Source organism: Diadema antillarum, unplaced genomic scaffold (assembly GCF_040938485.1).
Source record: "Diadema antillarum isolate AM-2024a unplaced genomic scaffold, OU_Dant_1.0 seq00000239_RagTag, whole genome shotgun sequence".
NCBI classification, from domain to species: Eukaryota; Metazoa; Echinodermata; class Echinoidea; order Diadematoida; family Diadematidae; genus Diadema; species Diadema antillarum.
The window spans coordinates 1,116,032-1,141,282 of NW_027271286.1; the positions used below are offsets into that span (position 1 = coordinate 1,116,032).

At 39.4% G+C, this 25,251-nt stretch overlaps 1 protein-coding gene across 1 annotated transcript in view; it reads left to right on the forward strand.

The window, feature by feature from the left end:
• Positions 1–25,251, forward strand: part of LOC139729425 (uncharacterized) — a 182,482-nt gene that overhangs the window by 81,180 nt on the left and 76,051 nt on the right. Inside the window, exon 4 of the mRNA XM_071640350.1 lies at positions 15,210–15,365. Coding sequence (XP_071496451.1) covers positions 15,210–15,365 — 156 coding nt within the window. The remainder of the gene's footprint in view (positions 1–15,209; positions 15,366–25,251) is intronic.

A 25,251-nucleotide genomic window follows, 5' to 3' on the forward strand; every position in this document is an offset into this window, starting at 1 on the left:
TGAAATTGGACCCGATGCGGGCAGGAAGTCTGGTGCATCGTGGGAGCCAGAGGGCAGATCCAGTAGCTTTCAGACATTGGGGATGGGTTTTTGTTTTTGTTTTTGTTTTTGTTTTTTTGCGAGAAAATGTTTTGACAGCTGGGGATGTAGTGGGAGTAATGTCGCAGGATTTGAAGTTTTTTTTATAGAGATTGCTCGTGGATTAAACATTTCCCGCTTTTGATATGCAGCATTCCTTAATGGATGAAATGTGTAAACAAATGAATAGAATTTGAAATAGTTGTGCCAGTATACCATTGTATATGCCCCTCACAGATGTTGTTACATGCTCGTTGTATAGTCGCGCACACGCTCCCTGTGTGTTGCCTTTTAAAACCCAAGAAGGTACATTTTATATATCTTGAGGTGCTTACTGTGGACAATTTAGGCAGGATAATGTTGGTGGGGATATTTGGGTATGGTTTGAATGAAAGTGTCACAACTGGCAGCGTTGATCCTTTAAACGCAGAGACAGGAGTCTGTAAGTGATTACTGTACGCTAAGACTCTTGAAAAGTTTATTGTATACTGTGTGCAACTTGTTTGCGAAACACTAACACCTAGGACAGATTCTCCTACATGTTGTATTGCTGTATATTATATGACTACTGAAGCAGCATGTCAAACTTTTCATGCTAGTACTAAAGCGAATGTGCAGTGTTAGTGCCACACTTAAGCCCTTTTTACACTTGTGTTTCTTAACCCCGGACTTTCTCTGACCCAGGACTATCGTTAGTCCCGTACCAATTTTTTCAGCTTTTTACACTGGCCAATTAGTCCTGTACTATCTCTTGTCCGGGGCTAAGGAGAAAACTGACCTTTTTACACTCGTGTTTCTTAGCCCTGGACTTTCCAAACCACATGAATATTCATGATTACGCTGTGTACTGTACACGTACACGCACGCACCGGCAGCACTTGATTACCTCGTTTCTGAATGGTCAGTGAGGGTCGGACTTCGTCTCCGTCGCTTAGCCCAGGATTATTTTTTTGTTCTGTTTACACTCACTTGCTTGGCACCGCAATTGCGGTGCTAACCCTGCTATTTTGCAGGGCCAGATAGTACCGGACTATCGGTGGGGCTAGCCCACTTTGGCAAAAACGAGTGTCAACAGAAAGTAGGCTGAGGATAGTCCCGTACCAACGGTGGGGCTGAGGCCCCCCCTTAGCCCCACCGTTGGTACGGGACTAAGCAAAAATTTACAAGTGTAAAAAGCCCTTTACTTGCCTTAATCTAATACCACCACTATTGTCCTTGCCATTTTTATGCCTTCGTAAATCTCAATATATTTTAGAAGAGTTTAGTGTTTTGGTTCTGTTGTTGTTTTGTTTTGTTGTGTTTTGGTTTAGTTTGTTTTGTTTTGGTTTGTTGTTCAGCTTCATTCATGGTAACATTTCACAAGTGATGTAGTGTGTGGGGGCATGATTGATTGATTCATTGTCAGTGGAGGTAAATTGATTCGATCCTGTACCCGAATCTCCCCACTACGTCACCGTGACCCAAGAGACGGGTAGGGTGACGCACACCCCTCCTCCCGCATGTCCTCCTCCGTCATGTCAGTGAGAGGGTGGGCGATATAAGGGCTTTTTACACTTGTAAAATTTTGCTTAGCCCCGGACCAATGGTGGGGCTAAGGGGGGGCCTTAGCCCCACCGTTGGTACGGGACTATCCTTAGCCCACTTTCTGTTTACACTCGTTTTTGCCAAAGTGGGCTAGCCCCACCGATAGTACGGTACTATCTGGCCCTGCAAAATAGCAGGGGTTAGCACCGCAATTGCGGTGCCAAGCAAGTGAATGTAAACAGAACGAAAAAATAATCCTGGGCTAAGCGACAGAGACGAAGTCCGACCCTCACTGACCAATCAGAAACGAGGTAATCAAGTGCTGCCGGTGCGTGCGTGTACATGTACAGTACACAGCGTAATCATGAATATTCATGTGGTTTGGAAAGTCCGGGGCTAAGAAATACGAGTGTAAAAAGGTCAGTTTTCTCCTTAGCCCCGGACAAGAGATAGTACGGGACTAATTGGCGAGTGTAAAAAGCTGAAAAAATTGGTACGGGACTAACGATAGTCCTGGGTCAGAGAAAGTCCGGGGTTAAGAAACACAAGTGTAAAAAGCCCTATAGATGGGTCATACCATGGCATGTTCCCATGGCGAGGAGTAACCATGGCAACCATGGCAGTGGACAGTATCACAAAAGGAATGCACATTCAGGATATACAGACAAAATGTTGGTGCTAATTGTACACATAAGAAATAGGGCATGTGATGAAAATGGGACACGTAAATTCTGTTTTGTTTTTTATCAAACAAGGGCAAAATTAAAATCAGATGAACAAGTAGCGGTAAGAAAGTATTAGTAAATGTATTAAACAAGTGCTTGATATCTATTGAATGTAATATTAAGTACATGCATACATTAAATGAGAAAAGTTTACGTAGATGAATAATGTGAATAGTACTTTCACTCAAATATTTCACCAAAAAAAGGTGTTGATATTTTGTTGTTGTATTTTGTCAAATTCTTACTGTTTCTTGCAATGTGTCAACACTCAGAAGACTACACAAAGCAAAAAATAAAAAATGAAAATTTCAAAAGCCATCTTTATTGACCACACATGGAAAGTAAATCTCCTCAGAATGTCTGCTTTCGTTGTATATTTTGGAAACTCGCGGATAAAAGGTGCAGTTGAACTCGTCATAAACTTTTATAAAATGGGTTTAATAATATGAGGCCAATAATCAGAAACCAATCAAAAGAATCCAAGCTCTCAAATGATGTACGTTTCATTTTCTGGAAGTTCTTTAAGCAGCTTTAGAAAGTGGATAGAATATACAAGGTGTGTCACTTCTGGGAAAAGAAGTAGGTTTTGAAGTAAAAAACAACAACAAAAACTTCAATCTGTAGTGAGCTGACCTGCTTCTCATCACATGAGTGCACGCAGACACATGTGGGATTTGAAATCCCATTGTAATCAATATGAAGGGATTTTCAGATTATCCTAAAACTAGGTATGCTAATTGAGCACACTCTATTCATGACTATTTAAAGTATCAATACTCCTGCTGACTGTTTTCATAATTCGTTTCTGTAGGTTTCTTCCCTTATGCTTATTTTACCTCATGGGTGCAAAAAGGGAAAGTATCGTCAGGCCAAGAAATGCAGTAGGTCTTCAAAAAAAGTAAGACAGACTATTTTCTCTGTAGTTTATAGTTCTGCATTTAAGATTTGATTAGAAGAAAAATTACTCCTTCAAAATAAGCCAAAAATCAGGGGGAAAACCAATGATATTGTTTGCTCATATACTATGTACCTGTAACAAATGATATCATTCCTATATGAGCAATTACCCGTCAAGGTTGTACTTAATGTTGAATTTGTGATGCAAACCTCATACAAGGCTGAGACCAATACCTTTATGTGAATCTATGTTATCTAGTAATATAAGACAATTTAACACAGTTTAAGGCAAGTTGATGGGAGGGTTCCTAGAGGGAAAAAAAAGAAGGATCGAGATGGACTTGGCTTAGCATCCTGATGCAGATTGTGAAAGTTTGAAGTGATTTGTGTGTGTGTGTGTGTGTGTGTGTGTGTGTGTGTGTGTGTGTGTGTGTGCACAAGCATAAGTGGTACGCACCACATTGCAAAAGTTGACCTTTTTAAAACCATCCATTTTGGTGTGTGTGTGTGTGTTTGTGTGTGAACAGACAGGGTTTCCAGTCTTACTTCAAACAAGTGTTCGTGGTGTTGTGGTTTGATAAAAATAGCATGAATGACTACAATAATAGTGTATGCGATCTAGCTTGATGAAACATCATGGTTGCATAGAGCTACATGCTCCCGTATGATGCATAAACTCCATAGTCTCATCAATGCACCAGTAGCTTCTATCAAGAGTTTCAACCTGTTTTCTATAATACTTACAGTTTGTATTCATCTATTTTAGACCATGGAAGGATGTTCCCTCAAGTATTTAGTCCTCTGGCTTAAAGGTCCTGTTTACCTCTGGGAGCAGTGATTTAAAAAATGTTCAAGATATCAATTTTGATGCATTTGTGTGGGTCAGTTGTATCACAAAACACCCTACCATACAGTATGAAATTTTTACAATAAAGTCTAAAATATAAGGAGATATCACTATTTTGTCATTTAGCCATAACTGTAGACGGTTTAGTCTGGAAACGTTTTTATTGTAACTATTGTTCACATTTTAAGAGGTTGAAACTTTGATATCAATACTAACAGCTCAATGTTTAAAGATATAATTTACCATTTGCAGATGAAAAAACAGCATTAGTGCTTCAAAATAGTTCTAAAATGTGAGTTAAGGATAGAAACAAACAATCTAAATATTTGAACGAGTATAATCATTGTTAAGCATTGTAAAATATACAAAATGTGAACAATAGTTATAATAAAAACTTTTCCTTTATATTTTCTTTATAATGTTGTCCACACATGACGCCATAACTCCTAGTAGTCTCCTCATCCAGTGGTTCCAACACCAAAACTTTAAAAATTCACAACTTTTGCATCGATTGTCCGATTTTCTCCAAACTTACACTGATGTGTTCTACTAATGTTGCTGCTTTCATTCAATCTAGATTTCTCTGCGGGTTGGCTTTCCTTTAACTTGCAATGACCAGCATTAAAAGTACAAATTGTAAAAGAGGTAGAGAGAAAGGAAAAAAGATAAATATGAAGATTGGGAATGAGAAATTTAAATTCAGCGGCCAACCACATGATGCACATTTCTGTGATGAATCGTCAACACAAGAGTTTATGATGTTGCTATTATTTAAAATGTCTTGTCTATTACAGCGTCTTGTTCCCCTCCTTACATATACACACACACAGAGTTGGTGGTAAATATGTACATGTAACAGGGGCGGATCCAGGAATTCCTTAAAGGGGGGAGGGACGCAACTAATATTTCTGGTGCCACTTCCAGGTTTCATTTCATTTTTTCCCCTTTTATTTCTTTTGTTTTTAACGAAAAATAAAGGAGAGGGGAGCATGCGCCGGTTGCGCCCCCCTCTGGATCTGCTAACATGTAAAAAAGAATATGAAAGCCAGGTTTACATGAAAACTTAAAAGAAATGGGACCACATATTCTGATGGTGATGATAATGTTCGTGTGCAATTTTTAGTTCTGTCGTTAAAAACTCTATAATGTGAATATTTCACTAGGTTTTTGTTTTTGAAAATTTTGTGAGTTTGGTGTTACACACGAATTTAAGAACGCGCCAAAATATTAACCTTGATCCTGACGTGAATGTGACTTACATGTACACGCATACATTTCTCTGATCATTACTACACTCCTCAATTGCGAATTTAACCACAGGCGAAATTGTTGGGAATCCCGATTCACAAAATAATCAGACATGCTACTAAATATATAGCGTATAGATTAAATACATTCAAGATACCATGTCCTTGTGGCTTTAAAAAGGGATAGTACAGTATTGGTGGAGATGAGAATTGGGCTTTTAACTTTTTGCGAGATACCAAGAAAACACTTATGAAATAGTACAGAGCATACCATTTTAAGAGGAATTCAAAGTTTATTTGATGAAAATCGGGTTTGGAATGACTGAAACATCCAAAAACAAAGTAAAACAAAGCGATCGTAATAAAGTGTGGGTCCCACAGTTATTAGAATCGCTCTGTTTCGGATATCTCAGCCATTTCAAAACCAATTTTCATCAAATAAATGTTGACTTCCCTGGGCATGGAATTACATGCTCTTTCATGTTTCATAAGAGGTTTCTCATTATCTCACCAAAAATGTTAGAAACCTGAAATTAGGTCTCAACCAAAACTATTATGATCCTTTAAATTTGGTTTGAATGGCTCTTCTTATAGCAAGTGGTCAGGGATAGCTTTATTACCAATGCTTCACATATCTCTTTCTACCAAACCTCCCCCTCCATCTCCTACATGTATATCTGTCTTCATTTGTTTTCTCCTTTGTGCATGTATAATGTATCTCTCTCTCTCTTTTAATCTCTCCTTGAAAGGATTGTATAGTTTTGGTTGAGACCTAATTTCAGGTTTCTAACATTTTTTGGTAAGATAATGAGAAACCTCTTATGAAATATGAAAGAGCATGTAATTACATGAGGAATTCAATGTTTATTTGATGAAAATTGGTTTTGAAGTGGCTAGGATATCCAAAACAGAGCCATTCTGATAAGTATGGGACCCACACTTTATTAAGATCGCTTTGTTTTACTTTGTTTTTGGATGTTTCAGTCATGCCAAACCCGATTTTCATCAAATAAACTTTGAATTCCCCTAAAATGGTATGCTCTGTACTATTTCATAAGTGTTTTCTTGGTATCTCGCAAAAAGTTAAAAGCCCAATTCTCATCTTCACCAATACTGTAGTGCTCATCCCTTTAAAAGTATGTGTATAAATACAACATATATTTCTCTTTTACGTCTTTTCTCTTTTAGTCTAATTCTCTCTCTTTCTCTCATTTCTATCCATCTGCCAATCTAGCTCATGTGATGTCAGTATTCTAGGTGTAAAGATATTTGGATAAGAGAGAGAATTAACGCTAACAAAAGGCTAACATACTGATGAACAGAAGAGATAAGACGCCCCACCCCGGCAGTAGGACAATTAAAGTTCAGATTCGGGATTTGGCAGTGTTAAGGCAGACTCCCAAAATAAACTGGCATGGCTGAGCCAGTGGAGGTTTACTGGGCAGGCTTTCAAACAACTCTCTGAATCACAGGGATGTTTCCTAATCTGGCAACACAAAAAAAGAGAGTTAAGTAACATTTTTTGAAGGGCAGCATTGTCGTTGCAGTTGTCTGCGTGTCTGCACTACACAATTCAAACAGTCTTTCTGCTTTTCCTTGGATTCAACATGTAGAGAAACAAAGAAGAACAAGATGAGCGGGAAGGAGAGATCGTTCTCGTTGCTAGGCAACAGGATGCGTGGAGGAGCTTCGTGCGTAGAAGGCAGGAAGAAAGCAAGGTTGCAATTATCGGTTTCGAGAAGCAAAGAAGAAGGGCTCCGCCATGAGAGAAAGAGAACCAAAAAAAAAGAGATAGATATAAGACGAGCGAGCATCCATTGTCATTGGGGAGATCATGACAAATCGTTAACTTGGAGAGTTTTCGTCATCATCGCCCCGGCCCATTGTCATCCCGTTGACCTTGCGCGACTCTTGGCTCCCGTTAACGTGCTCGACAGCTCCTCTGGTGGTGCGCATTTTAGTCTACTGTCAAGCACAGTCATCAAGTGCTAATGCCTGGTTGTGGGTTTTCTTGGAAGCCGCCCAAAGAAGTAGTTCAAACGTTTACTCTTCATTGGCCCATCATTTCACAATCGGCCGATATAAAAGAAACCTCAACGAAAACAGTAGGTCACATAGGACGTAAAAAGAAGAAATGGAAATACAATCACATTTTGGAAGTCCAAAAATATCCATTCTTACAGTGTAAATAGCACATTGAATACATCTAGTTTCTGTAAATTTGTTTGTTTGTTTGTTTGTTGTATTTCTCTTCACTTTTCCATGCCCACTTTATTGGGATTATGTACAAATTAGGATTTGAAACCCATTCAAAACCAAAATTGAGTAGTGTCTGTAGGAGTAGTGTGATTGCTATTAACGCGTTGAGGACGACTCCCGAGTATACTGGGGCAAGTGTTTATGGGAAAAGCGTGTTATAGCAAAATCAGTCCGTCCTCAACGGGTTAAACTGGAGAAGAAAAAATAATGCTCTCTTAGGCCCTGTGCTCTCAGTTTCCTTGCTTTTTGTGTTGTTTTCTTTTCTCTCTGAAAAGACTCACCTGATTGGAATGTCAACTGGATAAAAGTTAATTTTGCCACAATCAGTTGTAACTTGACTGCTTGATGAGACTTTCATCTTCTTTCTTTTTTTTTTTTTTTTGCTTCTGGCTTGTTCAGCTGTCATTTGGAAGATTCTCACATTTATCTTCAGACCATTATAGGATGATTTTATGGCATGATGGCCAGAGTCAAACTTAAAGGACAAGTTCACCTTCATAGACATGTGGGTTGATTGAATGCAGCAATATTAGTTGAACACATCAGTGAAAGTTTGAGGAAAATCAGACAATCCGTTAAAAAGTTAGGAATTTTTGAAGTTTCCGCTCAGTCACGGCGGGATGAAAAGACTACTATAGCTTGTGATGTCACATGAGTACAACGATATATAAAGAAAGAATAAAGAAAATTCAACATATTTCCATTTTTCTCGCATAACAAAAGAACACTCGACTTCTTTCAGAAGGCAGGGGGAATAATATTACCCTTAACATACGTCAGTAGCAAGTCGAAGAACTGTGCACTTTATTCAAAAAGTAAAGTTTTGTGAAATTCTCTTTTTATTTTCCTTATATAGTTGTATGCATGTGACATCATACACTGAAGTAGTCTTCTCTTCCAGCAGTGACTGCGCAGATACTTAAAATATTCGTAACTTTTGAACGGATTGTCCAATTTCCCCAAACTTTCACTGATGTGTTCTACTAATATTGCTGCATTCTCTCAATCCTTATGTATATGAAGGTGGACCTGTCCTTTAATACTCCAAAGAGATGTTGTTCAGGAATTGACAAGCAAAACTTTCCAGGAATTCCTGTCTATAGCTGGCAGCAGCTGTGAAATGGAAGGATTGCTTCTCTCGCCAAAAGAAAAATTGTGATACCCTGACAATCGATTGATTGCAGCGATTCATCTGTCTCCTTTCGATACTGGTCACTGCAAAACTTTCTCATGTCGTATTATGTTTCGAGAACGTGTTTAGAGCGAACGCATGTTGTGACTTGCGGAGTGTTCTCAACACAGGAACGAGTGTGCCGCTGAGTGCAAAGTCTGACGGAAGACTTGATTCGGTTTGCTTTCGGACTTGCAGAAGTTACTCTTATTAGCTCTGAAGATATTTATATCAACACGTTTATAAACAAGTTCTTCTGCCAGTCCGAAAAGGCTCTGTGACATGGGTTGTTCTCTCAGCTGTTAGCCCAATTTTCTTTTACAAATGAGTGCTACTACCATTTAAGGGAGGGATCAACATTTGATGGAGATGATGTATTAATAGCAATTGACAGGTTACAAGCAAGGGCTCACAGAAATACTTTTTTTTTGCAACAAAAAGTGGATGCGTGGACATACGGATCTCTCTTGGGCAGTTATCTCGCGTTGATTGGAGAGTGGCAGCCTCCGAAAGTGCGGGGATCTAACGAGATCTCAATTTGACATGTGACCTTGTCACCACGACTGCGCCGTTTGGGGGAGGGGGGGGGGCAAAGCTCGTCCTTTGTTATGGTCTGTGTCTGTGGGTTGTCCTTTAATAGCCATTGAGCAGGGCTTACACTCTGGGGATGCAATGGTGTTTTGGTCACAAGAAGTCCAAAAGTATACCTCCTTGGTTACAAGTTATCCTATGAGAGAAACTTTCTCTGTAACACATGACTTTGGAATGAAATCAGACTGTATAGTTATACAAATGATGTGAACAACCCCCCCCCCCCCCTCCCACAGGAGGAAAAAACTACAGGGTGAAAAATGTTTGACGTAAGACTTGTCAGAGACATGGATTCAGATCCAAGTTTTTAACAATTATGACACAGCCACATTGCATGCAACCTATGTGGCTCTTGACGTCTCCCTGGCTGGTTCTTTGCAGCTTAGAACAATGAAGTCAAAAATACAAAAGGCAAAATGTGTGGGATAGATGCCACAGATTTTGGGATTAGATCAAAGTTTTTGATAATTTCGACACTGCCACGCACATTTTCTTTTTGCCGCCTAGAGTTTGTGGCACTTTTAGATCCCTAATGATGTTAGCGTGGTATCCAACTTTGTTGGCTTGTGACACAGGTTCCATAAATTGTCATCCCACATACCTGAGCACCCAAAATCCATAAATTTTTGGATTTGTGAAGAGTTGTATTGCTTTCTCTTGTCCCTGTCCACATGTCTGTCTGTCTGTCTCTCTCTCTTTTTTATCAAAAAAAAAGAACTAGAAGTACTCAGAGACCGCAGACCTCCGCCAAGCCAGCAACTTCCCAATGAAGCCTTTTGTTTACATCATCAGCTTCCAGTTGCGCGGCGCCTTGCCCGAGCAGAGCATGCGCTTTAGTGCATGCATGTAAACCTCCAATGCACGCAGCTTGAAACTCCTAAGTTCATTGACCTTATATGCCAAAAGTTTAAAAATCCTTCAAAAATCCGTAAAAATTCCCTGATCGCTATTGAATTTAATCATCTGTTTCTTGTGTCATTATTGACTTTTCCTGCACGTTTCAGTCCAATCCGTTCACAACTTTCTGAGTTATTTTGCAAAAAGACAAACCAATGCCCGTGATCACTTAACCTCCTTCCTTGGCAGATTTAATTGGAGCACAGAACAAATTCTTCATGAATAAAATTGGTTGAGGAAAAGAAATCTGCTAGGAAATTTTCTATCTTCATAGGCTGGATTTACAAACTGAGATACAATTGTACTTTTGTAATGCATACCCAATGGGTTAGATGATTTTTTGAAGAAGTTGTTCATATTTTTGAAGGTCACTGCACTTTTCTGAAGGGCCATTTTACAGTTCACCGAAATAGCAAGAATTTTAGAGCTATGAGAAGTTTTTGCTGGGAGCTTTGCCAAGTATTGACTCAAAGTCATGTGAGCTTCCCCGCTATGAATTTTCCACAGAAGTCACAAGTTCTCTTGCGACTTTTCAGTGCTTGCATGTTTTCTGTGCGCTTGAACGTTTTCCATGCGCTAGAATCCGGTACTGCAGATTCTTGTGTGTTGTTTTGCTCACGTGGCAGCCGACACGACACTCCCTTTTGACCTTCGTAATCTTCCTGTAGCCCAAGCTGGGCTTGTGCAGGTGCACAGATACACACCCCAAATACAGTTAGATATTTTAGGCATTGTGGTATTTTGATGAGAGCATGAAACAATGTCTTGAGTAAAATCTCACCCACCCGAGCAAACCGTGCAATTTGTCTAAGATGAGAATGGCTGTGGCGAACGAAGCTTATCACCTTCGAAGTTCTATCAGGAATGGAACGAAAAGAGCTGGCACAGATGAAATTAAAGGGTGGTATGTTTCCCTGTATCGATTTTTCTTGAAATTTCTGACTGTAACATTTTTGTTTATACATCTTCCTTTTCTTCTCATTCTTGACCACTTCTAACATGTCTTTAAAAAGTATTTCCTGTCAGTGGTATGGTAAATAATGATAAGTGACTTTCCCTTTTGATGCAACGTTTACGGGCATTAGAAAGTGGCAGTCAAAATTCCACAATGACGCAACAGCCGAGGCACATCATTACAAACTGTCCCAATACCATTTTGTGTATATTTAAAAGCAAACTCCTCTATTTTCAACGAGGAATTTATTCACTGCACTTAAATTTCTCAACTTCCCAACTGAAGTGAATTCAACCTTCTCTTTTTATACCCCCGCCAAACGAAGTTTGAAGGGGGTATCATAGGAATCAGCGGACGGTCGGTCGGGCGGTCGGTCGGGCGGTCGGTCCGGTGCAAATCTTGCGTCGCGAACTACTTCCTCAGTTTTCAACCGATTCCCATAAAACTTGGCACAGATGTGTGCCTTGGGTTGTAGATGTGCAAGACATATTTTTTGACAGTACCCAAAAGTACGTTGCCATGGTAACGGCATATTATGGGCAAAAATGGGTACAAATCTTGTGTCGCGAACTCCTCCCACAGTTTTTGATCAATTTTTATGAAATTAGGTACAGATGTTCATCTGAATATGTTAATGTGCAAGACACATATTTCTGCAGTGGCAAAAAGTGCGTTGCCATGGTAACGGCATGTTATTGGTAAAATATAGGGCAAAATGCTTCATGGCAAAACTGCTTCATCAGTGTTCTTCCAATTCTCAGAATTCATATTGAATGTTTGTCTTAGGATATAGGTCAGCATGACACATTTCTTGACAGTGACAAAAAGTATGTTGCCATGGTAACAGCTCACATATTATGAGCCAAAATGATGGAAAATTTTGTGTTGCAAACTACTTCCTCAGTTTTTGCCCAATTTCCATGAAATTTGGTACAGATGTGTGCCTTTGGTTGTAGATGTGCAAGACGCATTTTTCGACAGTACCCGAAAGTACGTTGCCATGGTAACGGCATATTAATGGCAGAAGATCAAGGAAAGATCTTGCGGATTTAACTACTTCCTCAGTTTTTTGACCAAAGCTTATGAAATGTTGTTTGGCGGGGGTATAACCAGTCGCTGTAGCGACATTTCTAGTTTTTTTCTGTTTTCCTATGGTATTTGATAAGCATATTACAATTTACATGTATGAATTAGCACCAAAATGTAATATGACGTGCAATGTGCTATAAGAAGTTACCCCTATTACATCTGTATACACAGATTTTCTCTTACTTGTATTTGTGTGCAACGTGCGTGGTTCAGCGTCTTCTTAGTAGCCCGTAACCTTATTCCTTCAAGATTCATAAGACTCCCTTGGCTGATGACACGAGTTCACTGATACTATCATTCACACAGCTTTCGTTCTCAAGTCTCTCGAACCAAGGTACGAGTCATATTCAACTTGCGATTCGGTCTGACTGCACCTCCGCGTCATGAACTATTTCACGAAGAATCGTAATTTACCCTAATTACATTTTGTTTATAAAACATACCTTTTTAAAGAGAGAGAGAGAGAGAAGGAAGAAAAAAAAAAGGGGAAAACTATTTACCTCCTGTGCGACAAGATGAGTTTACATCATTCCGTCCACCTACACCTCTTGGCCGAGATTTTGAAACCCAGGGCAGGGGGTAATCCAGTTATGAATTGAGTTAAAGGGGCCAAGCAAGCTACCCAGGTCTCGTCAATGTCAACCAAGAGAGACAGGATAAGGGACCTAGCCCAAACTAAATCTGTTATGATTGCAGTATCCATGTGGCCTTTTCATTTCTCCGTCTCTCTCTCTCTCTCCCTCTCTCTCTCTCTCTCTCTTGAGGAGAGATAGAGTAAGTGAGAAGTTCCTACTCCGTCCTAGGATGCGTTTATGCTTCCATTTTGGGGGCCAAAATCAGGCTTTTGAAATGTGATTAGTGCAAAATGCCGTTGCGTTCATGCTCATTTCGATAGAAATGCTGATTCAAAATGCCGATCCAAAACGCACAAAAAGGTGCGTTTACGGTCAGCGTTTCTGACTAATCACGTTTGACGAGGAAGCATAAACGCAACAGCGTTTCTATACATGTTTAGAGTGATGTCATCTAAACGCCTTTCCGGTTCACGTGAAAAAGCGCGCGCCCGGCCAGCCAGCTACCCTGGCCTGTGCAATTTTCCCATGTACTGTGCGTACGCATGTCTTTCCCAGCTGCTCTCCCAGGCCAGGCCACCGATCGCAGCGCGCGCGCCCCAATTTGACCTGTCTCTGCTGAGGTCAGCGAAGCAATCGCAAACGCTCTTTCCAAGGCTCGAAGAAAGTGAGCATAAACAGTGCTCTCGTGAACGGCATTTTGAATCAGCGTTTTGAATCAGCGTTTTGTAACGCTGATTCTGCCTACGCAAATTGAGCATAAACACACCCTAGTCATCTGGTGTGCCGTGCAGTTAAAGCGTACCCCGTGGCAGATTTGATGATAGAGCCTGTTCTGTTTAATGTTACGGCAGAACGAAGGTGATGTGTAAAGAATGTTGTGTGTAAAGAACAATGGTCAGTATTATGGCACAGAGAAAACATAGGGGTAGGGGGAGAGGGAGAGAGAGAGAGATGGAAAAATACACGAGAATAGGATTGAGAGAGGGAGCAAGTTGGAAAAAGAGAAAAAAGAAGAAGAAGAAGAAATGCTAAATTTGTGGTATATTTTGCAGCGTTTACATTTTCACAAATGTTGTTATTCAACTGATATTTGCAGAACAACTTGTGACAACATTTACTTCCCATAACTCAATGCAATGTTAATGTATCACTAATTATTCTTTGTAGGTGGGATAATACTTTTTTTCCCCTTATTCTGTCAATGTGGTTCTTGATTGTAAACTCAACCTCTCTCAAAATTTCTTCAAGTTCCAATATGCAAAATATCAAACTCGGGACATATGTTATGTTTTTAATAAGAAGCACTGATTCTCTGCCAATAATTCACTGCCATGTTAAAGGAGCTGATTGAAATATAATTATTGATAAGTATAGCCTTTGCCTTACATTTCTAACGAAGAAGTGTTCTTGTTCTGTTTTTTACAGCAAATTGTAGTATTGTTTTGCTTCTTGCTTTTATAAAAAAAAACAAAAAAAAAAAACGCCTCAAATGATGATATACCCCAACTCACCATTGGCCTGTTATATAAAAATAGTTGTCTCTGTCTAGTTTGTGTATGTGTGTGTGTGTGTGTGTGTGTGTGTGTGTGTGTGTGTGCCAGCATGTGTGCGTTTGTAAATTGTGACACATACATTGTATGTGAGTCAACACGCGCAATGAGTAAGCAGACCTGTTGCTTTTGTCAGATGTTAGGCCACCAAATCTCAGAAGGCAAGCCTACTCACACTGCGTGAACACTGCATACAGAAGGATCTTTGTATGCCCCATTCACATCTTCTTGAGATTTCAGCCATAAGTTGTGTCACCCGCATGGCAGATTCCCGTATGGCATTTTTAGGTTTTATATTTGTTTGTTTCCTTCTTTCAAACTCTTCTTTGTCCTGATATACATTCTGGTAAGTGACACATTCACTGAATGGGATTAGCTGCGGGCAAAGAATTGCATTTTAAACATTGACCAGCAAGTGACTTTTGTTTTTGTTTTTTTACAGCTGCATTTCTTAATTTAAAGCTGCAATGGCTCAGGGGCTAAAACTATAGACTTCTAATCACAAGGTCATTGGTTCACATCCCCTTGGAGCAGCAGCAGCTCTACCCGTTATAGGCAAGGCACTTTTAACCTTCTTGCCTAGTAGGAACTTACAGCTGGTAGTCCCATGCTCACTTCCAGACAAGCATTCATTTCTTCCTTCTCCAGTGGTCGCATAAAGCAATCACCATAATTCCATTCAATTCAACTTGATGTGATTGGTCATTTAGCAATTTACCTCGGAAGCATATTAACAAGTTTCTCAGTTATTGATGATAATGTTGATGGATTTCCTTCTCTCTAATCTCGTTTCTCCTCTAACAGGGTGTGAGGATTGCGGTCAGACCCACATGGGCGACTGCCCCGTGCGCGGCCCCATCCTCAGGATCAGGGACAAACACCTGCCGAGTCGCGCCCGACTCACTCTACCTCAGTACCTCGTCCTCAAGGAAGTGGAGGTCAAAACGGGAAACCAACAAGGTAAGACCACGCTCTTTCTGCCACTTCTGTTGCCGTGGCAACTTCTACCACCTTCCTTCCACTTCCTCCTTTCCACCACTTCCTCCTTCTTGCTCCTTCTTTCTCTTCCTCATCCTCAACTCTGCTTCCTTTTCTCTCCTCTACCTTCTACGTCTTCCTCACTTCATTTCTTCTTTTTGGTACACTGCAAAAAGTCCGGTGTTAAATATGAAACACCGAGCTGGTGTTAAATTTCCGGTGCTCATTCATGGTGTTAGATTAACACCTCCGGGTGTCATTTCAAAATTTAAAATTGTATTTTGAATAGTTTCTTAGTTACTGCACTTCTTGTTAATTTTGAACTTCAACAAGACGATAATGAATTTTCTGATAAAGCACTTGATTTTTGAAAAAAAATGTGAAAAACACATTTACACCACAGTAACACCAGTTGGTGTGGTCCCCTATTGAAGCTGGACGGGTGTTATATCATTGAAATTAACACCACCAATATCAAATCAACACCATGCGGTGTCATTATTGAATTAACTACAGCGCAGTGTCAAAAATATCACAAGCCACAGTGTCAAATTAACACCACGAAGTGCCAGGCAAACACTTTTTAACACCGTCACAATACATTTTTAACACCTGTGGGTGTGGTCCTCTATTGAAGTTTGATCGGTGTTAGATATAACACCGATGTTTTGACAGTGTATCACTCTTTTTCTCTGGTCTTCTCTACTCCTCTTTTGGTTTTCTAGTTTGTGTGTTCTTCTTGTTCCCCAATCCCTTTGTCTGCTTCTCTTCATCTCCCCTGTCCTTTTCTGGAATGAAGTATTAAGATGTATTCTTTCACAGCTAACTTTGGAGTGCGTAGTAAATGAGCATTTGAATTTGGCAGGTACAATGCATCTTTCTCACATATTGTCTACATCTCAGACAACACTTGTATGTGATTTTTGTGTCATTTTACAGTTTGCAGTTAAACTATAGATTCAAAAAGATATCCAGTTGCCCTGTATGATGCATATTTTGTGCCTCATGTGGGTTTGATATCAAAATTTTAATATTACCTTCTAATATGCTTGCCTGTGGATGCACCATCATTTTTTTTTACAATATTTATGTGTGTTTGTGTGTGTATGTGTGTCTGTATATGTGTGTGTATATTTGACTTGATAAATGCTCATACTTGAAAATCATTTTGTTTGTGTTGTTTTATTTTTATTTTTGTAAGAGCAGTAGATGTGTTCCATTGCATTTTTTTTTTACAGCAGACCTGTCAATCGCAGTATACCTCAAATGCACTGTTTACCATCATTACCTGCAGTTGCTACCATGAGTCTATGATATTCTGTAAATATAAAGCTATTAAAAAACAAATGGGGCTGAAATTAAGTACTAAACATTTCAAATTGTTACAGTCTGTATATAACTGGATTTACCATATTCCGTTTTCCCTTAGACAGCAGTGTAAAAATAGATAATACAGCAACATTGAACACTTTACCTTTAAACCAAGAATTGTCTTTGAACAACAAACAGCTGTAATGCAAGAAATATCGGCCTACTCTACCTTAGGTGACACTAACAATTACCAGTAATAAATATTGTACCAAACAGATCCTGTCAAAGAAGACATTTTCGCGCAAGTAATTTTTTTCTACTCTGTCGGGTAAGATGAGTTCTGCATATTTTTGATTCCACAGAATCAAAATACAAAACAGCATTACATTCAAAATGAAAAAAAAGAAGATTTTGTGTTGTTTTTGCACTAGTTTCATTATGCATGAAGTGTGCAAAGATTTCTACAGTGCAAAAATGTCCATTTTTTTTTTCAGGGACACTCAACAAACTATGTACAGTAAAATGATTTTTGGGACTGGATGGGGAAGACGTGCTGGCATGGATATTGATACAAAGCTCAATGCTACCACCTGCTGAGCAAAACTCGATCCTGAGCACAAGTGGAATATTTAGAACGGTAAATCAATCAGGTGACCAAATATTCAATACGTGAGACGTCAGCGTAGGCATATATATTTTCATATTCTATTTTATAAATTGTGTGGGTGCTTTTTTTCTTCAAATTTAGCTTATCTTGATTCTGTTGAGCCTCTTTATGAAACAAACAGTACAAAGGGGTACTTGTCTATGTACAGGAATTAGTAGTCCAAAGGATATTGTTCTGGCTTGCCGCAATGGATGTGAATGCAAACGTGACATTTCTGCGGGCAGACATATGAATGTGTATTGAATAAGAAAATATGATTATCATGAACATTGTGAGAAGCCGTAGACATACACAATTTCTTTTAACCACAAACTTTCTTTCTCCCCTGATCTCTGTCTCCCTCTCTCTTTCTCTCTTTTCTCATTTGCATTTTACATTGTACCTCCTAAATTTGCATTTAATGCTATTGAATGTGGGTACATTATGCCCCTATATTTCCTATCCTCCCCCCACCCCCAATATCAGTATACGCACACATATATGTACACGCATGTACTTTTTCGTTTCTCTTTCTTTTTTTTCGCGGTTAATCTCTCTCTCTCTCTTTCTCTCATATTTTCATCTTTCCCACTATATCTCTTATCTTTCTCTACAAAACGGCAATAAGCCGGGCAAATGTTGTGCTTTCCTGTTTTTGCTTGGGATACAAAGGCAATTGAAGCACATTCCGAAATGAATCACATTAGGAATTGGGCGCCATTCCCCCGACCATCTTTGCTGCTCTTGGCAGCCAGCCAAGTAACATTTACTTCTCGAGGGAGATGGTATGACATGAAAGAAGATGGAGCCCAGTGATGGTTTTTGACTACTTCTTTAAAGGAGACCTTCGGATGATTTTCAGACTTTTACATTTGAACAACGATAAATTAGTTATACCGAGTACAGAGTTTCAGAATCTATAGTGATTGGGGTGAAGAATAAGTAGGCCTATGTTTTCCAAATTTTTAATAAATCACAATGAACAAGGATGATGACATGGCAGCTTCACTGTAAGAATGGGTGAGTGGAGGGCTCAAGGAAGCAGAACAAAAGAAGAAAGCATGCATACATGTGAATTCTACACAGGTGAACTTGTTTCAGAAGCAGTATTGTCATGGAAATACATTGCAACATTTCTAACACATGTGAGCCTCCTATGTCATCATCCTTGTTCAGTGTCATTCTTTTGAGTTTTTTCAGAGTATTGTTTTATCTGCACAAGGACCTCGATAAATTCCACAAATCTATGTATGGAACTGTCAGTTTATACTGTATACTGTACATACATGATGTGAAGTTATGAAAATCATCTGGACTTCCCCTTTAATCTGCATTCACCAGCTTTGCTGCTTTGCTACTTTCTATTTCTGTTGCCTTCTTCCTTTGTCATTCTAAGCCAAGTTTCTGTCAGTGTATACCATAATTTATGTATATCTGTGGAGTCCACCTCTTATAGGGATATACAACATGATATTTATCACGACATAAAGAAGACACTAGACCTGTAAATAGACAAATTGGTGTCTCCTATAATACTTTCAAGCATGTTACATGTATTACCCCATTCTTTTCATGGTTTACTGCTCACAAGGCTAAATCTGAATTTTTTTTCCATGCTCTGTCTTCATTAAGCTGAATCCAGAATTATATAAAATATAATATCTGCTAACTATTAAATCTTGAGAATGAGAACTTAAAAGTGACTCTAAATCAACAACTTACAGAAGAATATTACTGATTTTCCATACAATGTCAGTTTCCTTTGAAATGGATGTGTGCTTTTCGCCTGAAGTGCATATGCTCCCTTGCGTCAATACAGTATGTCATTGTTTTTCTACTATTCTCTGGGATAAGTTGATTTTAAATGGCATGATAACTCGCATCTCCTTCAAATCTTCAGCAATTGAATAGTTTTTTAATGGGTATGAAGGCTAACACCACTTTATTAGTACTTTTCATGAAGACGTCGTGGTGCCAAAAATGTAAGCTGTGTGTTGACACTCTTGAGACATAAAAAAAGAACTATTATATTATAACTATTATTATTACATTATATTCATTGAGTTCATTTGAACTGTCCACCATAAAACAGCCATTTATACTAGTACAGTTTCCCCCTCCATAGCCCCCTGCTCTCTGCTTTGTTAATCTTTATCACATCTCCCTCCATAGCCGACAAATAAACAAAATAATCAACTAACAATTTGTTAGTTGATTTCTTTAAGAAATTGTGACAATTGTGGACTAACTTTGCATCATGAAGAATCAGTAGTCGTATTCTGTCCATGTGTAGTGCATGCAATTCGTGCCATATTAATTTTCATGTCATCGATTTTTATTGGGGCCTTTCCTCTCCAAATGGATGGTTGGTCATCGCATTGACTCTTTTCCGGGGGGTCGGTGGGGAAAATCCGGCTTTCCCGATAGCGCTGAAAAAATATGGCATCTGGGAAAAGGAAACAAATGCGTGATGAGGTGATACATAATTTCTGCCAGCATTTTTTTTTTTCTTCTTCTTCCTCTTCGTTTTTCGAACGTTGTGATCAGTGGATCCATCTTTCCACACCTTCTTACAGAGATTCTTAGTGTGTGTAGGACATGTACAATGATGATCATTGCAACATCCAGCTGTAAACTCTTTGGTAGAAAGGAATTCAAGGGAAGATATCAAACAAGATGAGCACATTGCTGACAATAGCATGTGAAATAGATGAGACTTTCACAAGCCAGCTTACAGTTTGCCCTTCCCTTTCCCCAAGAGAATGTCGTTAATAAGTAATATGTCCAAGAATTTTTTTTTTGAGTCAGATCCCTCCCTTACGGATATCAAATTTCATTTATCTGACTTTGATGATGTCCTGTGTTTATGAATCTTTCATCATCAGGATGTTGTCCCATTTTCTATCTAACATCATCTCCCATAATTTTACCATCTTTTAAAGTATAATAACAGGTCTCAGTTTTAGGCCTTTTGATTGTGCAAGAACTCATCTTGGAAATGCTGACAACATTGCAGGGATGCAGGGTTACTGTTATCATTAGACAACGGCCTTGAATAATCATCTGTTATCATTATCAGTTTAGGTGGCGCATTAGAAGGAGAATGACACTGAGCCAGCATGCACGTTTGTGAAATGATAAGATTCTGCCTGTATTAAACTTGATCTTTTGTACAATTTGAGCCAGTGGGTATCTTAAATATATATTCTGGCTAGTGAAATAAAGGCATGACCAGTGAGCAGCTCTTGCAAAAGTTAAATCTCTGTCACGCGTGGCATCCAGAAGATTGTTAATTTTGTTTCATATATTTTCGTTTCATGTATGATGTTGAATAAGAACTTGTATGAGGCACTCTTAACCCGTTGAGGATGGACTGATTTTGCTGTTTTAACACAAATTTCCCTTAGGCACCTGCCCGAGTATTCTTGGGACTCGTCTTCAACGGGTTTAAACATTGTGGTATAAATAGCACAAAGAACAGACAGCAGCTGAACATTTGGCCATGAAGTGGGGTAGATTGAGCAAGAAAACTCAGCATAACCAAACCTATATCTCTCTTTAGATCAAGGCTACCATGATGGAACTGGCCTCTGAAATGTGTGTTAGGATACCCCCTTGTAAAAAGTGAAGAAAAAAAAATCTCTCATTCACCTGTTCGTCCAGGAGAGGAGGAGATCTGCCCACTCCGCAATGCACTCGCACATTACGCTCCGGGCTCGGCAAGCCTATCGTCTGCTGACACCGTATCCAAGTGCAAACTGCATTAGTTCAATTTAATGTACCTTGCCCTTGAGCCAGCTCTCACTACACACTTCATCCTGCTTTCCCACCACCCCAACCCAACCCAACCCCCTCCCTCCACCCTTACTCCACCCCTCCCTTCTTTATTCCTGTGAGTGTCAACATTCAGCAATGTTTTGAGATGCTAATACACATACCCAGCAATGCAATGGAGGGTGTGTTTTAAAAATCTTGAACAATCACTAGTGAATTTCTGCATGGTAGAAAGAAAGGCATGGGTCCATTTAGTACAAATCACAGAATTTGGCCTTGTTTATGAATATGTGACAAAACCAATTTTCCACGCCATGTTTTTAAACATAATTTAGACAAATAAAGAAATGAAATGAAATGAAATGAAATGAAACGAAATGTTTCGCCAGCAGGTGCTGAAATTCCATAGAACCAGAAAAATATGGACCACATTGACATACAAGGAGAAGCTGTGGATCGATATATTCATTTTTCTTTTCAGGGATTAGATACAAATTCAGATGTACAGGCAAAAGAGAACTAGATGCAAAGAGATAAATGGATAGACAGGTTGTTACAGCAATGATTATATTTATTTTTGCATTGCCCCTACCATGCTATTGAATTAAAAAAAGATAACGTATGTCAGAACTGAACTTTACAACTGCAAGAACATTTCACTAAATGAATTGTGATCAGAATGCAAAGGTTATGAAAGCTGAAATAAACATTGAAAAGACTTATTTGTATTTGATCTCCTCGAGTTGCTTTCAAGTCAGAAAAACAAAACAAAGAAAAATAAAAAAAAGAGAGAGATGGCTGCCTAATTGAGTGAGATAGATAGTAAATGGATACTGTGCTGTTTCTGCTTCGACTGTGTTTTATCCTAGTAGTAAAGTATAGCCTCTGACAGAAAGTGGAGATACTGCAGGTTATAGTGAGAGACATTATGCTTCCAGTTTCATTCCTGTTTTCTCTTTCTGCCCGAATCTCGGGGATTTATTGAAACCCCGGCGAGCCCGAGGGCCCGTGTGTTCTTCGATTTTGTTTTGAAATCAATTGTGAATTACAGAACCATCGGAATTGATGCCGGGCTTCGTATGTCCATGCTCCGGCCATTCCGCGTCCCGATCCGCCGCGCCGTGTCTCGTTTCAGCTAACTGCCCTGTTTAGACTGGCTGCCTTACCTGGGTGGCACGCAAATTGCAAAGTTTACGCAAAATACAGGAACGGCGTCATCTTCCTTTCTTGTTTCTTCTTCTCATTCCTCTCTTTCCCGTTCGCCGGGCTCTCTTCCATTTGGTAGAAATTCTAGCTGGTGTTTCCTCTGGCAGCAGAGAATGGTTGCCTATCAATTCACATGCAAATTGACAGGTGCATGCTGGCTTTTAAAAAAAAGAAGATGGCGCGTGAGTATGCGCCGTCCGCACACCTCGATCTCGCTCTCCGCGGCCTAACAGTAGCCCACTTTCGTGGCTGCGAGCTTTTAGCCGTGTTTCTGTGTCCTCCAGAAAACAGACTCACCTGATGTGTGTGCATGCTCTGTTTGGCCGCGGCGAATGTTTGATGGGGGGGACGAGGAACCGTGAAAGTGCAGGTAATCGTGCAAAACCGTCGGCTTTTGGGAAAGGGGTCGAGTAGTAAAGAGGGTAGTATTGTCTGACAGATTTGCTTACATTGAGAGCTTCAAGAATCAAACGTTCAGACCTAGAAATAAAAAAGAAAACATTTTGCGTGGGTGTGCGATGGATTTAGTGATGAATGGACTTCTGCATTAGATGATTCATTTTACAGGCTTCCTAATTTAACACACAAACAAATTGAAAAATCAGGGGGGGTACAATAGGGGTCATGCTTGAATCAACAGTGTTATCACCTCTACATATCAAAGTGTGATTCAGTAAAGTGATATTTGCTTCTCTGTTGTTGTTGTGTTTTTCTCTTGATGTTTTAGACCATTATCTTTACGTTTACTCTTTCTAAATATCCCGTACCCATGCTCTACTTGAAAATATTGTTTCAAGTACAATCTCACCTTTGCACCTGGGAAAGATTTTAGGAGAAAAAGTTTGCAATGGAAAGAAAATCTGAAAAAAAAGCATTAAAAAAACAAACAAACTAAACGTTTTGTTTGCACTCATTATGTCAAGTCATCTTGCAACATTACGGCAAGTGCATTGTTGGAGAAAACCTGATTTGATTGATTTTGCTGTAAATGACATTTCTGCACAATCTACCTTATCACTTATCTCGATTGGATGATACATGTATGTTAAGCATCCAAACATTACACCTTCGAGTGAAAGAAAAGTTACAGCATTGTCCTGAAGTTTAAAAATGTAACAAAATGTAAGATAGGGTTTGTATTTTCATCTTAACTGTGACACATGCTACCTACATGCAACATATTGAGAGGACAACTACCTTCACAGTTGCCTTGTAGGAAACACAATATTTTCATTATGTCAAATGATATTAATCAGTATTGTATTTTACTTTATACTACTGAATAAATCTAAGTTGATTATCTTGGAAAAGCTTGGATCATGGATAAATGTGGAAAAGATAGTAATGTTATTGGAAGAAAACATCCTTTAAAAACTAGATTCACAATTTGCAAAAGGAAAGACAGAAAGAAGGAAAGAATTGTCTAATTAGAAATACCATAGCTTTGGAGAAAGCATTATTTTCTCTTCATAAGTGTTCATATTCTGTAACCCTAGCATGCAATCAACATTGAATTCCCTCTTTGCTGGCCAGAAAAAAAGGGCAAACTAATTCCATTTTTTTTTCTTTTTTTTTTTTTGTGCACATGTGTCTCTTTCTGAGCATGATTTCTGGATTTCACCAGCTAGCCAGAGTACCACACAGATGTTTGGACTGATGTCAAATTATCCAGCTCAGGCACCTGTTTTTAATCATATTGACATATTTGATCATTTTCAGGGTCCGAGAAAAAAAAAGCATACTCACATGTTCGCATTTGATCAGATGTTCTAATAATCTAGTTTTTGAAATGAAGTGAAGGAAAGTTCTTGTTGTTTTCATGGTATGCATGATGATAGTTAAACTGTTCTGTGAAGTGTTGTTCTTGAGTTTATCAATCATTTTAATCAGAGCCTTTTAGCCTTTTTAGGGAGCCATGAAGATTATGCTGTAGAAATGGTGAAGGTACATGACGTGCTCATGTGCCTTCCTTTTACTTCTGCTACCCATGATCCTGAGTTCACTTTTGAAGTGCGATTTCAATTTAGATGGAGCAAAACCAGTGTCTTTTTCATATTGGTGGGTAGGGGATGGTCTTGGAAAGAAATCTCAATGTTGTAGCCTAGAATTAGAGCAAAGAGTTTTGACAGATCGCTGGTATACATATATGTATGTTGATATATTCATGGTCACTGTGATTCAATCTGGTTACAATTGTAAAGTACTTGTTCGCTTAAAAAGAGAAATGTAAGCCCCACTGTCATTTGTAGAGTGCAGTGTGGATTCCCCCCAAAGTCTATGCATACAATATCACATTGACAAAGTGACAGTGGCGTTGCACTAGTGAACTCTTCTACATTTTGGTTGACCGCCAATCATAATAAATGGCTATTACTACTACTGTTACTACAGCCAGAAACTTTTTTCATGCCGAATGCTGGCATAACTTGTCTGGCTCGCTATCTCGAAGGTCGCCCAGAGAACGCTTTCATTCATCGGGCCGAGTCGAGGCGGGTGTCAACGCGCGCCGAGCCAAAACCTGGGCTCAGATCCACACTCTCGAATTTACTCCGAGCTGAACGGATTCCAGATTTGTGAATCGTGTGTGTGCGCCGGGCCAAAAGCTAGTCCAAGTTCGGCGGCTATTTTTGGAATGCTGGATATATTTTTCTTGGCTGGGGCCCCGGGTATTTTGATTGGATGCAGAGGTCAAAAGCGTATTTCGCAGGATGTTGGGAGCAAGCTGGTCAGGTTTCAGGCTGGAAGTGCAGCAAGCATAAGCAAGCGCCCTCTTTAGTTGGCTCTCAAACATCACCCTGCCTATGCACTCAAGTGCAACCTAAGTGCACTGACTTGAGCAGGGCAGGCAAAAACCTACATCAGTATTCCGTAGAAAAGGGGAGGGGGTGGGGGAGGAACCACTGGTCAAGAGATGCCCACATGACAGTTCCA